Genomic DNA, 19,381 nt, shown 5'->3' on the forward strand with positions numbered 1-19,381 from the left:
TGAATGCGAGAAGAGAAAAGGGGCCATGGTTAGACCTATGTATTATGAGCTGGGTAGTTGGTGTCAGGCCAGTTCCCATTGGACAAATATTTACATTGCCCAATCATTTCTACAGTCAGCACTAAAGGGACTCGCACCTCTACAGGTGGCCCCTCCTGTTCAGGATTGAAATGGGGTGGACATTGTGGGGAAACCTGCAGTGCCTTTGCCCATACGTATTTGTCCTGTAAGTAACAGAGACTGTCAGTCTCCCTGGCCATCTGTTGAGCACCATTCACAAGCACTAAAAGAAAAGACATCAGCTGAAAAGACTGTGCAGCTTGAGGGATTTTTCTGGGTTTCTATCAAGCTTGTTTGAATGTAAATGCCTCTGGCCAACACTTTGTTTCCTTATTTGTCCGTGTGACACCCAACCTGTAATGCCCCATCCAGGGCATGCCCAGCAAGAGCCCAGGCTCTAACTTCCATTGTCCCTGTCAGATCTGTATTGGTGTGGAACCAGGCAGAGAAATGGTGCATGACTGGTGAGCAGATGCAGCTGTTACCTTACCAAGCCCAGCTGATCTGTATAAAACGTCTGCCTGTCTGCAGCTCATTACATCAGACCTTGAACACCACAAACACTCTGAGCGCTGTATAAACAATAGTTAAACCTGCTCCTAGGTCATTTCTCCTTAATAACATAGTTAGCATTTTAATAAGACTTCCTCTGTCCATCCAAATATCAGCCATTGATCAAGTGAAGAGACAAACAGAATATGCCTCATGCTGCTAAGCTCCTCACAGCAATGTTACAGTTGTAGGGAGAAAGTGCTAATTTGGCCAAAATCCTCCCCCCAAATCTGTTTTTCCTGATCACATGCATGCCACATGGCTATAACAATAGGCTCTGCTGTGAAGGACCTGTTTCTCAGTGTACAGCCAATTATGTTACATGCTGCAATTTTGGAAAATCCGTGTAACTATTCAATCTCCCGTGTTACTAGATTGGTATCAAACGATGCGTAAGCAAAAACAACACTAAGGGCAATATGCTTCTGAGTGATAACATGATGATGTAGGTGGTATTATAAGAGGAGTCCAAAAACCAGGTGAATTCTAATTTCTCTGGAAGTAAAACAACCCCTTGGGAAACGTATCTTGCTGTGTATCATTGCTAACAGAAAATGCAATGAGTATGTAAAAGTGAGGGAAACACTCAGTCCTGTAAATTTAGAATCTGTTACAAACTGCTTTGAAGTCAATGGAAGAATTCTCATTGACTTCAGTAGGATTTGAATCACACCCTTATTCACCAATCTAGACATGGGAATGATAGAGAGTTCCACTTACATCCAGAGTTCTAAAGCCATGGTGTATTTGTTTTGCTAGGTATTGTAACAGTAACAAACAACAAAGTTATTAGTACAACTGGTGGGAAATTTTCATGTGGAAAATTTTCCTTTTGACAAATGAGGTTTAATTGAAAAGATTTTTTTTCCAGGCAAACTGTAATTTAAATGAAAAATTCTGATTTTTCCTTCCGGAAATTTCAGAACAAAACAGTTTTGTTTAATTTTGAATGGCCATTTGAAACAAACAAAATTTTTGTTTTGCTTCAACTTAAAATTCTGATTTTTTTTAAACCCCCCCCCTGAAAAAAATCAAGTTTTCATTTTTGGTTTCTGTATTCCCCTCCTTTATTAGACCTCCCCCTTTTTCCCCCCGACCCCTCCATGGAACAGGTAAGAAAAACTTTTAAAATGTGGGGAACGTGGAAAAAAAGCCCACTTGTTCTCATTTGTTTGCTTGTTTTCCAGTTAGACAAAGTTGGGAAACAGTTGCTAAACAGTGACCTCTGTCTTTTACCAATGGAAAAAAGGGTCCAAAGGCAAGGAGGGGAGGGGAGTTCTGCCCCTGCCAAAAATCCAAATACTGAAAATGGAAAACTGAAATTTTCCAGATTCCAAACATCTACATGAAACAACATTTTAAGATAAAATGGAACAAAAATTGTCATTTTGTTTCAAAATGTCGTATCTGTAGGAATCAACTCAGTTTCCCCATCAACTCTAGTTATTAGTGTCCATGATTCTAAAGTGTCACGAGTTAGCAAATTACATAATACTCCTGGCCGAATCTTGTGCCCACGGAATTTAACAGGAGTTTTTCCATTCAGCTCAATGGGAGCAGGAGAAGGCCCCCATAACGTACATTCTTGTGTCCTAAATCCATTCAATACAACAAAATTACTCTCTGACGTTTCTTGATATATTCTGATAGACTGTTTCTATCAGGTAACTTGGTACTTAAATCATGCCCCACAATCCACTCTGGAGAGCAAACCTTTAGAATGCTCAGACTGCCAAATTCCAATTGTTCACACTAGATAAGCACAAACGATGACTTCCAGTGCTGTGGGGCTGACCATCTCTGTATCTCATGATTGGGGGGGAAGGGGAAGGGAGAGTTCAGGTGTTTTTTTTTAAGGGGGAGGGGCGTTTGCTGAGCTTTTGCTGTTTCTAAATATAGACATACGAAATACATTTTCTTTCTGGTATCTGTACTGGCTGCCTGCATTTTAATTCAGAAATTGTATTCTTCCTCTGAATCAGAAATCAACATGGCAATATCTTTTGCATAATGAAACTGTGTGTTATTTCCAGTCCAGTGCATGCAAACATTTATTTCTTGGTAGCCCACTTAAAAACCACTCAAAATTAATGCACAATATGTACAGCTGAAAAAAGATTTTTTGGATATATATATTTTATTTGACAGTGGTTTAGATTATCATACAGTAAACAAGATTTCTGTAAAAGTTAATTTATCCATAGTGGTGCATTTCATAAAAATAGTTGCTCACTTACAGCCTTTCTGTGACTATTAATACATGGAATTATATTTATAGAGATCGAGCTGTACAGGGTAAATTCACAGCTAACACTACACAGAAATATTATTTGGAATGGGGTTTAGATGATGTGCTGTCTTCACAGGTTATTGATTACAGCCGCATAAAGCAATTTACTGCACAAGGAGTAGCTGTGAACTGTGCAAATTAGAGTTTATGCAAGCATAATCTCAATTGTTTTTCATGTTTTATGATTTGTTTCTTTACACATAGAAAATAAGATATGGGGCGTGGATCTACACTATGAAAGCATTGTCCAAAATCCAATTCAATAAATTAATGGCAAATTATATTGGATTTCTAGTTCAGGGGATAAAGATTTTCTTTTAATTAAATAAAAATTGTCAACAGCTACATGGATTTGTGCTTTTTAAAATATGATAAATGGAGTTTTTCTTAAAAAAAAAAAGTTTTAAAAGCTGCAAAATCCTTTGTTTGAGACTTTTAAAATAATCTGATAGGAAGAAACATGCCTACACACTTCTAAGGGGAGAATGAGAGCAATGTTTGAGAAATATATTATGTGCTGACCTGTTTGGATAATGATGATCTCAATATGACTCTTGAGCCGAGCACATGAATATTGGAGTTTGCTAGCGTACTGATGTCTATTTCTGCAAATAGCATCAATTTTTTTTAAACAGCGTGTGTATTATTATCCAGAGCTTTTTGGCAAAACAAGAAACCTACTGGTGACAGAATGGTGACCCATGGAATTCGGAATCCTTCCCCAGAAAGGTGGACTTGAGACAGAGAAACAAGTAAAATGGAAATAAAAGAGAGAGAAAATGTCTCTGATGAAAATATAATGAACTAAGAACTTTTATCTTGGAAACAAGTCTCATTTGTGTTAGTGTGTGCAGTAAAAGCATCTGATCTGCCAAAACTTAAAGATGCCTTAACTAAAGTCTGTATAGATATACAAAATATAGCACTGTTGATAAGCAAAATTGTTGTTTTCTGTGGGAAAGAAAGGCCTTTCATTAAGGAAACTGCAGCTTTTTTTCTTTTAAGAATCATCCTGTCATTATAAAGGTCTTGTAACTGTAAGTCTCAGTTTTGAGCTTGACCAACTGAGGTTTCTGTGCTACTTGTAATATTAGGGGAACCTGTGGTAAATCGTTTTTGAGGATAATTTGCAACTACAACTGCACCCTAACTCCTTTCCAATGTACAGAAATATGATTTGTTCACAAAATGGCAGTAGAAATGCTATCACACCAACAAATCCATTAGATTCCCCAACTCATCCAACTCAACACATGAAGTGAACTATGCTGCTGGGGATCATGTGGACTATTCCAAATTGTTAACAGTGGAGACGTGTCCTGGGCGTATAGTTTCAAAGAAACCCTTCAACCCTTGTCTAGATATGTTGAGAACAATATATTTACAACATCTTAGCTCAGTTAAAATATTCTTTCTCAGTTTCAGCTTGCTTCGTGCAGTGTTATTTAAGGCGATGTTCCAGTCTGTGATTGCTCTAACTTGCTCCAGTTCCTTGATATAAAGTTTGAACTAAATCCAAGTCCTTCATGCAGTGGAATAAAAATACTAAAGCTACACTGCACTGTCCTTCTCTGACACATTGTCCTTTATTTTGTTTTGGTTTCTTCCATAGCTGCCAAAGTCCCTAAAATGGAACTGGGGACTTCAGGGTCAGTTTTAAATCTCCATGTTGACTATATGCTGCTTGAATTTATTAGACAGTGTGCATATTGTCATGGAATTACACATTAATGTTTCCATTCTTCAGTGTTTTGTGTATATGTGTGATAGTTAAAATAAATTAAAATAAATCAATGTGAGACAGAAGCTAAGAAGTATGTTCTGCATCAGTGTGAAACAGTTAGAGGGCAACAGTTCACTTATTTATCTGCTCATGGCAGAAGTGCCAGACTTCAGTACACTAGGTAGCTTATCCGAGCCAGGAATTTTCCATGGGCCTGGTGAGACTGTTGCCTTCCGAACTGTATTGTTGATGCTGCGTGTGTTAATGGAATGGAGATGTCCCTTCCTGGGGAACTCACTGGGTTTCCCATCAGGGTCCCTCTTGTTCTGGTCTATATCACTTCCATGTGAGCTGCAGCTATTGCTACTGTACGTCTTTGTAGCACCAACTAAATCAAGCTTGACATGTTCAGAAGCTGCAGCTGATTTCTTCTCAGAGGTATTTCCAGATCTGTGATCTTCTTTCACACTGAGAGATCCATCTTTCTTGCCTTCTGGCTTCTTGGATCTCCCAAGATATTCATCATTGATTCTGGCACATACATGCTCTCTTGCTCCAGACTCCATTGTAACACTCTGTCCCACTGCCTTACTTTCAGAGGTGGGCCTGCCGCCACTAGTGGTCTTTTTTTTGCCTTCTGAGTATCCTTTCCTAGAAGCCTCTTCATGCTTTGTCCTGTCTACCTTTTTCGGACTTGCTGACCTTTCTCTTTGCTCTCCTAACCTTTTCTTTTTGTGGCCATTTGATGAAAGCTCCTTTGGTTTTCTTACATCATGTTCCCTCTTGATATCCCATCTTGGTTCTGGGTTTATCTGGTGAGAAGGGTCAGAAAGTGGGGCTAGATGTGATGAAGATAATGGTGAGATTATGTCATCGAGGGAAATAGCTATTTCCGGCAGACCTGGGGAGGTGGCAGAGAGAGAACTCCAGGAGTTTGGTTCGTCTGTTATAACAACAAAGAGAAGGGAGTTAAGGAATTATTCATATAACTTGGACCTTATATTTCAAACATCAGTTACAATACCCAAAACCCATACTGGACCTAAACCCTGCAGTCCTTAGTTGGGTAAAACTCCCATTGAAATCAATGGATGTGGGAGGTAGAAATGCCATCAACAGATTTGCCTGAGTAAGAACTAGGGTGACCAGATGTCCCAATTTTATAGGGACAATCCCGATTTTTGGGTCTTTTCTCACATAGGCACCTATTACCCCCCAACCTCCTGTCCCGATTTTTGACACTTGCTATCTGGTCAGCCTACTAAGAACTGTGGGAATTGGTGCTGAAAATACGAAGTCCGTTGATATAGGTTTAACTTTTCTTCGCGTATATTAAAAGTATAATAATACTGACATATGCTGGTGAAATCAAAATGCATATTTTTGTGCCATTATAGTGGATTTCTTAGTTAGCCATATAATTTCTCTCTCAAAGGACAAATGAAGAGGCCTTTCTGCTATCTATTATACACGTCCCTACAAGCATACAACAATCAGCAGAAATTTGTGGTCCAAACCACGTCATCCATCAAATCCAGTTTTTTCTAAACAACTATATTATTGCAATGTTTAGGGCCCTATTATTCTGAAAGCATATCTACAGTGTTCTGCCTTATGTAAAGACATGCAGGCTCTGAAAAGTCTTGGCTATCACCCTTGACTTTGTCTCAGTTACTCTGCCTCAATAGAATTTGGTTAGATTCTGTAGATCCCATTTTCTTAAGATAGATGGTGCTTAGGATATGCTGAGCCATAAAGAAAGCCAGAGGCATCATGTTCTTCTCTGTTTCGGAAATACTTTGGTCCAATCCTGTAAGCCTCTACTCTCATGAGTTGCCCCACTAAGCTCTTTGGAACAACTCACATGAATAGGATGGTGCAGGATATGGCCCTTCCCATGTGATTCAGAAGAGCTGAAAGTTGAGTTAGTTAGACTTCAGCACCTACATCCCAAACCACTGGCAAAATATAAAGTGTCTTATCTTGGTCAGGCCAGTGTTTCTTTCTCTTTGAGTGAGTGATCAACATTTCTTTTGATTCATCTTAAGGCAGGCAGCCAGTCTGAGACTCATCGGAGCTGCTTGGTAGCCTGGCTCCCACCACTTCCACTGTGAGGCCAGAGAAGTCTCTGACCTTGGTTAATGTGGTCCCATAATTGTCACCATTTCAGTAAGATCAAAATGCTGCCATAGATGAAAAAAATCCATGCAATGATGGGACCCAGTGAGAGGAGACAGCATGTTTATTAAGGAGAAAATGTTATCTGCTGACTGAGGATTAAGCCTGGCCTTCAGAAAGGTAGCACTTACAGATCTGAACCATTCTAAAAATCTACACCATTTCTTTTTCCTAACTAACATTATGGCCAGTTTCAAATCATCATGAGGATGCACATTACTGTGAAGAGTGAAATGTGCTTTATGCTCCAGTCTGGGATGGAGAGCATACATTGGGATGGAGACCATAAGTTTAACTGAAGCAGCTTGCTTAATTATTTATTTCTTTTGTAGATAAAAACAGAAGAGACAATATAGAGGTGGGTGATGTGGTGAGAGCAGCGTGGCCAGCTGAGGAGATATTTATTTTCCCATCTGGTGCCAGTCATGTGCTTTTGTACCATGATCATCTCTGGGGGAAAATAGCATTTGAAAGGTCAAAAGTGAAATCTGGGTAAGGCAAATACACTTGGGTTTGGATTCTAACTGGGTTCAGGGTCTCCACTGAATTTTAAAACCCCTCACACAAATATATGGAGGGCTCAACTTTTCAGGCCTCTCAGCTCTCATGAATTTGCCTATGAAAAGCTAGTGCTGCACTGTCACAGTGGCCTCTTCCAGACATCTATGAGTTAATTTGTTGTTTAATGCTGCTCTATACCTCTCAGTAGAGTTAATGGGAGTCACGTTGGTGAACAAGGAGCAGGGCATCACCGCTTGACTCTTTTAAAAAAAAAAGCTGCAGCCTATTAGTTCGTGTTATACCTAAATCGGGAACGAAATTTCACTTAAGTTCAAGTAATTTTTTGAACTATTTTAGTGCAAAAACTATGGCTCAAAATGGTAACCCCCTGATTTCCCCCCCTCCTGCTTACACCATAGATCTATCTGAACCAACGTTTTTCTCCCAAGGAATTAGTGGGGAAAAAACTTTTCAAGTAAAGATCCTGTGTGGCAAGTTCACATCAAAATTAGAAAGCTCTGGAAAAAAGTCAAATTTTGCCCTCTTTTAATATCCATGCAACACCATGGAAGTCAGCTGTGGGGCAGAATGTAAAAAGGAAACAGAGAAACAAGTATAATTGTGTGCTTGCCAACTGTAAGGCATATCCACGCTGCCCCCCAAATTGACGGCATTGTTGAACTTCACTGACTGGTAGCAGAGCGCATTGGGGTATTCTGAAATCCCTAATCTCACGTGACAGTAAACCACGTCCTTGGGGATGATCACTTCCAGAGCAGTAAAAATAGGAAGGGCCAGTGGCAATATGATTGAATGGAATGATCTAGTAGCCACAGTACAAGACTGTGTCAGCCCCCTGCGAATCACCTGTCCCTTATGAGGACTGAGCCAGTTCGCTACCTGCCAAAAACAGGGTGGATGGGCTAATCACTAGTCCCCCATGATACAGCGCAGTGGCCACAGGCCTATCGCCTGTTCCAAAACACCCAGAGGGAAAGGGATCAAGGGGCGAGTGGGCCTGCTCGGTAGCACTCTGAAAATAGAGTGGACTCAGTGTTGGGGGCGGGGGCCATAATTAGTCTCTGGGCTGTTCCCCAAGAAGATTTTCAACCAGTTAGGAATTCTTCAGAGAGAGCCCCAAAACACACCCTGCTGCTCCCGGTCATTCCCCAAGATCTCTTACCCAGACATGTCAGACCCATGTAAAGGGTTGAATGTAGTTCAGTTTGAGTTTTGGGTGAGGCATTGGTATCTGGTATATGCATGGATTTCTTATTCCTCTGAGCCCGTTCATCCATTCTTAGTCGTTACCCAAATCAGACTCTGGCCAGGGATATCGTCAGTCACGCTCCTAACGCTTGCTAAAAATGCCGTAGGCTCTTTAATGACCCCAAATGGGCAGGACCTCAGTTTTCTCTCTTTGTAAAGGCTGCAGTTGCAGCAGTACATTGCTCCCAACACCATGCTTGGCAATGTATCAGATACTGACGTAGAGAAGGGCTGCCTCCTGTTGGGCGACCAGATATCACGATATTTAGGTTTGTCCCGTGTCCCGACTGATGTACCATCGGGATGCCATTTGTCCCGATATTTTGCTTTGGGAGCACTCTGGCTTTTTTTTTTTTTTTGCTTGGGGCAGCAAAAAACCTAGAGCCGGCCCTGGTGGTGGGGGTAGGGTGGGGTTTGAGCCTGTGGCTGCCCCCCCTCCCAATGTGTCCTGATATATTGTTCTTGTCATCTGGTCACCCTCGCCTCCTGAAACATCAATAGTGCTAGAAAGTCTCCGCTCCAATCCCTGGCTTTGCTCAGCTGATGAGAGCGGCTGGTGTGCGGCAGGGCAGGCACGGTTAACTAAATTACATGCTGAAGTAACTTTTGCTTGCAAGACTCATGTTAAGACTGAAACCTTGACTTTTCTCTCTTTAGCTCACATGGGATTTTTGCAGACAGGTAAAGATTTTGTACAGTCAATAACCAAAATGGAAGCTTACACTGAAGTTTAATTTCCTTATCCATGATTGCACCATGGAAGACTAGTGGAAATGTTATGCCTAGAGTGACAGATTTTATAACTTGCCAATTTCTTCAATAGTTTGGATCCACCACAGCTAAAAGTGAATACAGACGAATTATATGAACAATTACATGAGCTGCCAAGTTAGAATGTATAACATCCTGGTATTTCCCATTTCCTGGGCTAAGAAGTACTACTGGCAGGCAGGCCTCAATGGACATTTTGCCTGTGTAAGAACTGCATGATTGGGCCCTTTGCTTGACATTTATTTATATTGTTTTTTTCACAATGGAATGTGTGCATCCATTTTTGAAGACAACCACTATAAGAGGAATTTGAAATGCTCTAAGGAAATAATTTCCAGTATGACTACATCACAAAAGATCCCTATACAGAGTAAAGCCCCCGGTTTATATTTTGGGGAAATGTATTATGTTTGAGGAAGAACATGAGAACAATAACTTTCTGTATCTCTAAACATCGTCAGTTTGAGACGGAACCTGTCCCCCCCTTTTCTTTTTTAAATGAGAAGCAATTATGCAGAAAAAGCACCCTTCAGTCTCTCTAAATGTTAATGTCTGCAAACCATTATTGTTGCAACATGGAACTGACTAACAAAGAGCACAATGATGCAGTGGTAGTTAAATCTGGCTCTCCCCTAGTGTTACAATGTTATGGGAAAATATCAAAATTCTAGGGTAGACCAAAGGGCAGCAATGTAAAGTAATTTGCCGCTCAAAAAAAAAACCTTTTAACAGCTGTGTGCAAACATAATGGTTTGTTTGAGCTTGTTCAACTGTCATTAAGATGATTGCTTTTCCATAACAAACATAAATATGAAAAAAATGCAAAATTTTATGCTTTTGAGCTACCAAATTAATTATTTTACCCTCTCTCTTTTCGTTCTCTCCACCCCCATCTCCTTTCTGAGAGCTGGTTAGAGTCTAGAGGAATTTGGTAATGTGTCTGAAGCATCAAGTCTTTGCTTTAACTTCAAGACATTTTACAGACACAAACAAAGCCTGTGGTGGTAATAATAAATATAGCCTATTCTTTAGCACCTTTCATTACAAAGGATCTGAAAGCATATTACAAACGTTTCAAACTATACACAAAGGTATACTTTCATTCCCCTTCCACACTCCACTGAAATGCAGCCACATCTGTGGTAGAAAATGGTGGCTGTTTAACAATGCATGAAATACACTACTGCACAAGTTTATGAAAAGAACAAAAGAATACCATATTCAGTTGAAACTACAGGCGGTGGTTGGGGTGGGGATTTAGGCAGGATTATAACTACCCATATTACAATGTGACTAGAATATGAAGGCTGTCACTCTTACTATGGCCAGGAAAGAAAGGAATTGCCATGAGATTTTTTTAACACTGTGACAAAAAGGAGGAAATGAGTTCAGCGGGACTTTCCAATGGTACAAAGGATAGTCAGTGTCCAACTCCCATTGAAGGTTAATGGTGCCTCTCTCATCTGTGTTTTGAAAAACCTCCTTTGAACTAATACTGTAAATAGAGTAGATGAACTGGGAATGTCAAGAGTTACTGCACTTGCATCCCAGTTGGTATGATTAGCAGGTGCTTTTTGGTGAAGTACCAGTCTTCACCACCTCCACCATGGGAGCAGAGGTCCTTTCATATGCAGGAACTGAGCATGTCTAACTAGCAACATTCACTTATGTAACAAATTGCAGTCACGTGAACATAGGAGTAGAGTGGTGACTGAGTCCCAGATCCTCAAAGGCATTTAGGTGCCTAACTCCCATTGAAATCAAAGGACAGTTTACGTCTAAGGGTGAAACATATAATAGACAGACAGTCGTTTTGGAGAACAGTGACTTGGGAGAAGTAGCAGGAAGGAAAATTTCTGGCTGAAGATGTTTTGATGACATTTTGGCAGTGGAGTCAAACTTATGAAGTGTTTGCGTTGCTGCTTTTGTCACCATAACCTCTGTTCAGGAGGGTAAATACATGTTAATGTAATAGACTGGCAATCCAATATTGTGTGTGTGTGTTCCTCTCCTAATTTAGGTCTAATCCCACACCTGGAGCCCATTCTTTTCTGACCACTCTGTAATCATGACAACAATTAGAGGTTGGGACTGCAATTTTCCAGCTGAAGGAAAAGATGGTACCTTCTACAGAACGGTGCCCTTGCATAATTTTCTGGGGGCACTGGCTTAGTACTAAATCAGAGAGAAGAGTGTCATCTATGGATTAACCAATATCACTTTCCTAACACCTCAGGTTTTCATGAGAAGTTGCCTAGCCAAGTTCTGATTAGCTCTAAACTTGCTCAGTTTATAATCTCTGCCAAGCTTGCAGCCCAGGATATATAAGGCTACAGACATACTGTCACATATGCGCACTTGGTCTCAACTGGTTTAAATAATGACTCAATGGTTTACCAACAACCAGTTGAATTTAACTTTAACGTGCTAGTGTTAAGTCCTTTTAATGTTCAATAATAGCACTAATAATAATAATAAAAGCCTGCCTGATGAAATATAAAAAATAATTATTTGCATTTTATTACAGAAGTAAAATAAAATCGCAGTGCCTCTAATAGCCAAATTTCATGACTAATTAATAGTATTTGTAAGCTTTGGGTAGTTTCAGAAATAGGAACTAAACAATTCCCAAAATGTCTTTGCATCTGTTTTTACATCTCGGTGACATAGTGCTAGTGAATCAAAGAACTGGTTGATAAAATCAAAATGTGGTACATTATAGTTTACTCTCTTACATCTGAAATTACATATTGCCACAAGGTGACAAACTTAATTCTTACAGATGCAGCTAATAAAGAAAATAGGGAAACCTTATCCCTGGTGTGTATCTCAATAGAAGTCAGTGGAATTACATCTGGCATGAATCTGGCCCTTTATTCTTATATCTTGGAAAGCCTGTTATGTTCTTGATGGCTTTGGTTTCCTGCAGCTTGCGTTTCATGTTCTTTGGGGTCGATCTTTCAACTCACTTTAATGCTTTGTCTTGGAATTTCCACAGCTACTGAAATAATCACTTTTTTTTAGTTACTGAAGTAAATGACTCAGAGGTTCCCCACTTTGATTTTTGGATGGTTTGGGAAGCCTTTGGTAGTTTCTGTTAAATTTTAAAACCAATGTGAATATCATATTATAGTCAATCCCCTCCTTTCACCTTCCTGTACACTTCCAAAGTGAGTGTGTTTCAGTGGGATTCAGCATAACCTTCCCCCCAAAATTACACCTTTTTAACAGAAGGGTGGGGGCAAGGCAGTCTACCCCTTTAGAAAAGTCCCAAACATCAATAATACTGGAAATAGTTAAAGGATCCAGCCATTTACCCCTGCCATATAATCTTCTGTTGTTTGCTGTGGTGTTGAGTTCACACATGCTGCAGGAGACCGCTTAAAATGAAGTGGCTGATTAAGGTTTAGTAGGCAGTAGGGTGTGTTACAAATTGTTGTAATGAGCCATAAAACAAATGTCGCTGTTAAGTCCATGGTTTTTAGTGTCCACAGAGTTATGAATTTAAGTTTCCAGGCTTCTCTTTTGAAGGCGTGGTGGTTTCCTTTGAGGCTGAGGACTGAGAGGTCAGATATGGCGTGCTAACGTTGTGAAAAGTGTTCCCTCACACTGATAGGGTGTTTGTTTTTTAGCCTTTTTTTCTCTGAGAGTTCATTTGCAAGTGTAGTGATTGTCCGATTTCATCCATAGGTAGTGTTGGGTCATTGAATGCACTGGACGAGGTACACTGCATGTTCTGATGGGCCTCTGTAGGACCCGAGGAACTTGAAAAGGGTGTTGTGTGGTGTGAGCATTGTATCAGTGGAGATATATCTGCGGGTTTTACATCTGTTGTGCTGGGAGGATCTAGTGACACTTTGCTTTGGTATATTTGCTCCTTTATATATTCTCTACTCTTACACCATCATCTCACCCAGTTTATAGTACCCACTCAACCTTAACTTTGCCCTCTTGCTTTAGTCTGTATACGTAAATATGATACTGGATGCATGCTTTGCCATTGGTAGTAAAGATTATGAGAGGAATGTAGTCCCAAGCCACATTCAGTTTTGTCAGAGCACAATAGGTCTGATGTTATGAAGTGCTGTTGGATAGAAGAATGTTTTTATGAGCAGAAATAAAATAATTGGTCTCTCTGGTGTTATGAAGTGTGTGGCAAATATCATGGTGCAAGCTTGTCTAATTTTATAGACCTTATCAGTGATCATTCTAATAACTATCCTTTTTTGTATTGATTAATGGTGCAGTATTCTTGTATATTGTAAATAGATCCCTTAAATAGGCATAAGATTTTTATATTCTCCTAGTAATTTTGACTTGTGCATATATTATTGCATATTTTCAGGGGCAATGCTAAGCCTAGATGGAAAGTGTAAGCCAAGTAGGATGATGGCAAGAGAGGAAGGATTATATGACAATGGGGATGTGGCTGGATCTCTTTATTTCTCATTTACAGATTTGGTAGTGTTTGGAATGTTTATTGCCTGTAATTTTTTGGTGGTGATTAAGAATTCAATCTTAATTCTTTTGAACAAATGATTTTGGGGGAATTCTCTTTGTTTTAATAAGTGACAAAGATCTGAATTGGGTTTGGTGGATAATTTCTGTATGAGGCTCCTTAAAGCAGGGCTCACTCCTGCAGGTATCAGCAAATCTGTAAGAGGCATGTGAGTGTGGCGTTATACCTGGGTGGGAAAAGGGGATTGATAAAGGAGACTTATCTGCATTGAAAGCTTGGAGCACTTAGTTTGTCGAAAATCTGCAGAGTCTCCCTCTATGCCTCATTTATGTGCATCCCAGTTCCCGTCGTACCCTATTGCCATCGCTCCTTTCACACTCTTTATTGTTATTGAATGGCCAGATGTTGCTTCCTTTTGGATTCACTTCATGCCACTTTTAATTTTGTCCTGTATTCAGATACAAAATGGTATGTGTCCTAAAATAGATCAGACAGGAAGTCTCCCATACAACCTTGCTGAGGACCCTCTTGTGTGCCCATAGGCAAAATTCCCATTGATTTCCTTATCCTCATATACTGCCTGAGAGTTTTGCAGAACTAGGAATCTAACTTGAAAATCACTGATGTGTATGTTAAACCTAGAGATTGCTAGTCCCTCTTGAAAGGAAGAAGGAGAAGCGTTCTTTTCAAGCCCAGGAGAGGATATTATCTGTATTCTGGACTCCAGAGGATTGTACAATGAAAGAGAGACGAGACCACTCTCCTAGCCCCTGGTCTGGTAAAGGCAATGAGTTAACCGTTGCCGGTTACAAGCTATTCAAGTGATAATACTTTATTCACTTTAATAAGAAAAGCATTTTTTTCAATGTGGTCAGACTGTGGATGAAGAGCTATTGGAAGCCAGAGCAGATCTCACCCAGAGCTGAGGCAAAGCAAGGAGAGCTATAATATAAATGACTCTATAATTTAAAAAAATAATGACTTTTAAATTAGTTTTTATTAATAGCATTGACACACTGCCATAAAAGGTGTTCATAAATATGTTAATAAAATGTGTGGCATTAATGAAAAAAACTTTCTATATAGAGTGAATAATTTAAGAGATTGCTACTACACCATTAATTATATTTAAATATTAAAATGATTAATTATTGCAGCTAAAATAGGCATTAGGAAAGCTCACATTTTGACTGGTCAATAAGTAGCTGTCATTCTTAGATCTGCTTGGTTAATATTGGGGGCATGGTTTGCTGAACAAAAGTAGCCTCAACTTACAGTGTTTGGACAGTGTATGAGTTGCTGAATAAATGAACTTCCATAGGAAGCTGATCCTGCCAGGTGCTGAGTGCCCTCTGTGAGGTGCTGATCATCATTAACTTCCATTTAAGGATTCAGTTCAGCTAAGCAAGGTGTTTAAGCCCATCCCTACTGAACAAAGCACTTAAGTCTGTGCCTAAGTGCTTTGCTGAATAGGCTAGACTGCTGAACCGGGGTGTAAGAGAACACCTCTCAAGGACTAGGATACTGGGAATTGAAGGTTGACAGCAGCACCTGCGATCAGGTTAGTTGTTATGACTATCGGCTAATCAGGGTGTCAGGTTTTCTAATTCTTTTTTAGAATGTCGGACAGAGTCTCCTGCAAAAAAAGACCAGTATAATGAGAGAGAAGTCAGTAAATGGGTGATCTTAACATTTTCATATTCAGTGCATAGTTTATAAGTACAATCCAAATATTGATGGAAAGCCCAGACACTTAGAAAGCTGGGTAATGTACACAATTCCACTTGCAAAACTGTTCCAGTATGTAAAATGTTCTGTAGTCATCTTTGTTTAAACAATATGTTCCAGTAAGTTTTTCAAAATTACTAGATAGTACTGAAAAAGTGTCAGTGACCTCATGCTGCTGAGTTTTTAAAAAAATATAGTTATATTTGTTTGAAAGGTTTTCAAGCTAAGAATTACAATTTCAATGGAATTTGGATCCAGGACAGATGTAAAGAACTCAACTATCTTCCAATTGCTGTTGGCTCAGGAACCAGCAGTTGAGAAAAAGATCACAAATAAATTGGGAGAGTTTCAAAAGTGGGGAGAGAGGATCACTTGGGACTCCTGAAAACAGGCCTGCCTTTCCTTTCCAGTTGACTGGACTTGCTCTTCCTACATGGCTCTGCAAATCTCTTGGAAGCTGTTGGTTTCTAGGTGCTAAAGACTATTTTACTAAGGGGTTATCTTTGAAATTCATTATTATGTTTAATAGCTCTCAGAAGCGCCAGATCTATATCTCTTCTTTACTGAATGTGTGCTTCTGTGTTTGCACATCTGGTTGCTTACGGTACTGCATCCGTTACTAAGAGAGGTGGTGGTTGTTTATTTTCTCATGTATATCACTGAGCAAGTTGAAAAGCCAATGTTTTTATACTATTATGAAATGAGAATGTGGAGCGGATGAGTGGATCCAAGACACTGCATCCCACCTTTGAACACTCTTTAGCTGTATCACACAAGCAGTAAGTTGTGTCACTGGGGTTGTCTACATGGTATGGCAGTGCACATCAGTGGGATGTAAATTCCAATGTGCATCACTGTGTTACACACTAACTGATGCCTGTGGACCCTGCTGCTGCATGCTAAAAGTTTCCGAGTGCACATTAATGTTGTCCTGTTTCAAACAATACTATGTTAACACACACTAGGGAACTTTTAGTGCTTGCCAGCAGGGTCTACACAGGCCAGTTAGTACACACAACACATTGGTGTGCATTAGAATTCACACCCCACTTATGCACAGTACTACACTGCATAGACAAGCCCATTGTCTTTCCAGGGACGTAGCCTCCATTTTTATGCACAAAGGTGTGAAGTGTCCAACCTGAGACACCTGAAAGGGGTCTGTTCTATAGAGGTGGGTGCTCAGCACTTTCTGAGAATCAAGTCTCTTTAAGGTGATTCAAGTTGGGCACTCCAAATCACTAGTCACTTTTGAAAATTCAGACCACTGGGCCCCAGTCTGCTAGGTGCTACACATCTTAAGTGCCTCCCAGAAAACCTACATCCAGCTGAGACAGCATGAGGTGAAAGTTAGATGCCCCTAAAGTTGGCTAATTCAATTACCTACAGAGACATGGTCTGTAGAGCCTCCATTATAGGAGCTGTGCTGGGGCTTTCTGGGGAGGAGGAGTTCATGACCTGCATGTTTACACAACATGCTCCTGGATCAGCAATGTCCCTTAAACATGGCTATCTATATACAAAGGGCCCCAGTACACATGGTCCTAACAAGAATAACTTCACAGACGTGAGGAGGAGTGAGCTGTGGGTGGAGGGGGGAGGGAAAGCATGTTTGGCACTCCAGCCCATAAGGGGTTACTGGATTCCTTCCTGTCACATGGCTGAGCTGGGTGAGGTTATAAAAGGAAAGAGGAAGTTAGTGCCAAAGAGGTTATTGTAGGGGAAGGATGTGAACTCTCCCCTCCCAGCTGATTAGGCCTTGAGTGGTTATTACCCAGTAACTGGAGTTGAGTTGTTCTGGCTTTGAGTTTGTGTTTTGGAAATATAGCAAGCAAATACAATGAGAAAAGGGCTAAGAAGAGACCTTTAGTTGGGACTTTATTTTTCCTTACAGGGTAGGTGAGTCTGGATGCCAGTTTATGTGACCCAACCACGGATAAATGCTCAAGGGTAAGGTTTGTCATGTATTTTATTCACTTTAATTTAGCTGTGAACATATACACTTGGTAGGGTACTAGCAAATCTACTGTAGCATATGATATAAAAATAATTAAGGCTTAGTAACAAGAGAACTCACTGTACAGCACTCTTATTAAATCTCTGTTCAGATGTGGAGATGGGCTGCCAATTTTTATATGAATTATAATGTGTGTGGATTAGTGAGGTTCTACTTTAATAAAAATAATTAACTTAGTCTTTAAGTAGAATTTTTCATCTTTAAGGTATTTTTTAAGCATTAATTCACCTTTACAACACACCCACGAAGTATGTAAGTAAATATTATCATCCCCATTTTACAGATGGGTGAGGCAGGTTAGAGTGTTTTAAGTGACTTGGTCAAGGTCACAGAGGCAGTCAGAGCTGCTCTTTTGTCCAGGAGTCGTACATTCAAAAAATAAAGGCCCTATAGCAGTTCTCCGGAAGATCAGACATACTGCAACAAAACCCATGAAAACGTTCCCCCTTTTCTTTCCATCTCTCCAAATGGCATTTTATGCTTTCAGTTCTACAGTGAAAGATACAAAATTCCAATATAAAAAGGGCAATTGATCTTTTAAAATATAAAATTTGCTGTTACATAAGACAGACAATAGATACCTTTCATTTTTCCAACTGAAGAATGTTCTCCTCTCTCATCAGCTGCTACATATTTGTTAAACGCTATGGATTTGTTTGTAAAACACATTTTAATACTGAATTTTGTCCTTGAATAGTTTTTACCCATAGGTCTAAAAACTGATAGAACCTTTTGGAGTTCATATTCAAATTGCCTGATGGTTTTAGGCCACTTTTATCAACCAGTATTTTGATTCATTTAGTTAGTCCCTCTTTTTTCCACACCACAGGTTCCTGAAATTAAGTCGGTGTTGCTAGAAATAAGAGGATGGCTATTGGGAATGCAGCATGAATACGAATGAATGTTCTCAACTCAGTCAAGGTGGTCACATAAGGAAAGGGCACTGTTTCAAAACGACCCTATTGATTTTTGCTTCTCCCATCGTTGTCTGATATATGGGACAGTTCAAGTTCCCAATACCATTCAACACTGAGCTCTAGAGATTTATAAGACAGGCATTTCAAAAGAATGAACTGGATTATCTGATTAGTACTCTCAACAGGCATGAGTATCTGATGTAAGAGTAAAAAGAAAAGGAGGACTTATGGCATCTTAGAGACTAACAAATTTATTTGAGCATAAGCTTTCACTGAGTGCATCCGATGAAGTGATCTGTAGCTCACGAAAGCTTATGCTCAGATAAATTTGTTAGTCTCTAAGGTGCCACAAGTCCTCCTGTTCTTTTTGCAGATACAGACTAGCACGGCTGCTACTCTGAAACCTGATGTAACAGTATGAGTCAAGACTCATTAGCCAATTACTGTGCAAATGTAACAATTTCTAAACATGTAAAGAAGTAGACACATGTGGTGTTTACTTTGTGCTCACAGTCAATACCAGGCAGGCAAACACACAGCATAGCTTCCTAATTTTGTCATGTATTACACAATGGATAATACAGGGCTCACCACTTAAAAAAAAAAAAAGGCACTGTTCATCATTGCCACACTAAGGATCAGAAGCCCCCCCCCCCCCCCGACATGTCTATCTAGGGTATGTGTAACTTGACTTTGATGTGCTTTCCATATCAAATTCAAGCTTGTGGGCATCCCCTTCAAGGCCCATTACTATTCCATCCTGCTCACGTCTCTGATAGTCTCCTGCCATTCCTCCTTCTGCTGCTTTGCTCCGTCTTTGTCTCCCTTCTGTCTACTCCATTTATCTCCTTCTTCCATGCTTGTCCTCTTGCCTGCTTTTTGTGCCGCACTCCTTCCTAGAATGGCCTCCCTGCAA

At 40.0% G+C, this 19,381-nt stretch overlaps 1 protein-coding gene across 20 annotated transcripts in view; it reads right to left on the minus strand.

The window, feature by feature from the left end:
* Positions 1 to 2,757: 2,757 nt before the first annotated feature.
* Positions 2,758 to 19,381, minus strand: part of MAGI2 (membrane associated guanylate kinase, WW and PDZ domain containing 2) — a 1,187,450-nt gene continuing 1,170,826 nt past the window's right edge. For 16 of the 20 annotated variants that reach the window (XM_073328600.1, XM_073328602.1, XM_073328598.1 and 13 more), the window contains one exon: positions 2,758 to 5,568. In XM_073328600.1, the coding sequence (XP_073184701.1) occupies positions 4,766 to 5,568 (803 nt within the window). In that variant the 3' untranslated portion in view covers positions 2,758 to 4,765. The remainder of the gene's footprint in view (positions 5,569 to 19,381) is intronic. The other 4 variants (XM_073328614.1, XM_073328618.1, XM_073328616.1 and 1 more) reach the window with 2 other exon arrangements.

The sequence above is a fragment of the Lepidochelys kempii genome, chromosome 1 (assembly GCF_965140265.1).
Source record: "Lepidochelys kempii isolate rLepKem1 chromosome 1, rLepKem1.hap2, whole genome shotgun sequence".
Lineage (NCBI taxonomy): Eukaryota > Metazoa > Chordata > Testudines > Cheloniidae > Lepidochelys > Lepidochelys kempii.